The sequence below is a fragment of the Polistes canadensis genome, unplaced genomic scaffold (genome assembly GCF_001313835.1).
Source record: "Polistes canadensis isolate GaletaPanama2010 unplaced genomic scaffold, ASM131383v1 scaffold_88, whole genome shotgun sequence".
Lineage (NCBI taxonomy): Eukaryota > Metazoa > Arthropoda > Insecta > Hymenoptera > Vespidae > Polistes > Polistes canadensis.
In genome coordinates this window covers 138,554-140,272 of record NW_014569635.1, presented here as the reverse complement: position 1 = coordinate 140,272, position 1,719 = coordinate 138,554, and the positions used below count along the sequence as shown (strand labels likewise).

At 27.2% G+C, this 1,719-nt stretch overlaps 1 protein-coding gene across 1 annotated transcript in view; it reads left to right on the top strand.

Moving 5' to 3' along the window:
- The window catches only part of LOC106786908 (icarapin-like), a 64,634-nt gene that overhangs the window by 57,307 nt on the left and 5,608 nt on the right, over nucleotides 1-1,719 (top strand). The window contains exon 2 of the mRNA XM_014748789.1: nucleotides 1,260-1,445. Within this exon, the coding sequence (XP_014604275.1) occupies nucleotides 1,260-1,445 (186 nt within the window). The remainder of the gene's footprint in view (nucleotides 1-1,259; nucleotides 1,446-1,719) is intronic.

Sequence of the window (1,719 nt, the reverse complement as noted above, 5' to 3'; positions counted from 1 at the left end):
TGAGATTGTTATTACCAAAAATATAATAATATAAAATTTAAAACAAATGGTATACAAAAAAAAATATATATATATATATATACATATATATAATATATAAGTATCAAAATAAATATGGGAAACACTCTATCAACGTTTCGAATAATTTTGACAGGTTGGATAGAAGGTTATTGGGAGTCAAAAGCATATACACCTCTACCCATACATTCACAGGGGGAATGAAAGAGAGAGAGAGAGTCACATATACCCCAATACATTCTCTTTTCAATGGGAAATGACATTAATCATCCAGCATCCGAGCGATTCAATTCGAATAATTCGCGCGACTCACTCGAGCATCCCCCTAGGAACTTAGATAGCTTCGCAGAGAACGTATGGCTCGCCCTATACACACATACATAAATACATATACATACATATATATATATTATATGTAGGTTCCTTTTAAGGAACTCGCTATCGATCGTACTGAATTCCAGAACGATACCCACCCACATGTCATATATTGAAGAGACACATTGCAAAACCTTTTTAGAAACGTTCTTAGAATTGTTACGAATAAGACATCACATTTTATCCCTTTTGAATATGTTATAACGATAGGAGTATTTGATCTATCATCGATTAAGACTAATCAATTTTTTGGATCAAATTTTCTTTCAAATTTGTTACCCTGTTATTATGTCTCGTCGAATATTTTTTAATCATAATTTTATCAAATTTTTTCATAATCGACATTTGTGTATAGAAAAATATTTTATAGGTTAGGATAATTGAATTTTGATATTGATCAATTTTTTGTTCATATTTTGCACTTTTTTTTACGTGTATACATAATATATTTATATAATTTATTAATATTATTGATTAATAAATTATTTATATATAATTATTTATTAATAAATTTTTGTACAATTAAATTAATATATAATAATTATACATATATATATATTAAATATTGATAAAATTAGAATATATATAAATCTATTTCAATTGTCCTCTTAAATTTTCAATTTATTTTAACTTAATAAACTTGTATCTATTGGAATCTAATATTCTATGACTTTGTCATCAACGATCGGTAAATAGGATTCCTTATTTATCGACGTTATTACGAAATGCATTGAAACTGATATAATTGCAATATAAATTAACGAACATATATATTATTTATTTACATGATTGTTTACGTTTGTTTCCTTATTGATTTAATGATATTGTTGATAATAATTATTCGTAATGTTTTTTTTTTCTTTCAGCTTTTGACACATCTGAGGAAAGCGATGAGAAAAAGAATGTCGATACTGTCCTCGTCCTTCCTGGATCAGACATGGATGTTTATAGCAGACCACGCATTCCAAATTTACCCGATTTCAATGAATCCGATGGATCATGGCCTTTGTTTAGGCCAAGCTCCTTTGATTATCTAAGTGATACTTTACATCGTAAGTATTTTGTCATTATTTTTAATCAAAATTTGTATAATCATTAAAGGGTTACATGGGTTTACACCGGGAAAAAATATCATATTTTCAACAATTTTTTTTTCTATATAAAAAATGAAATTCTTATTCAAACTTTTTATAGTATTTAAGATACATATTTAAAGAAGATTTTCTGAATTTTTGGTTGAAAAATATTTTTAACTCAGCCATTGCGACGTCATTTCCGGTGACCCCACCGAAAAAAAAGTGTTTTCGCGTTGACAGCAGAACTTAT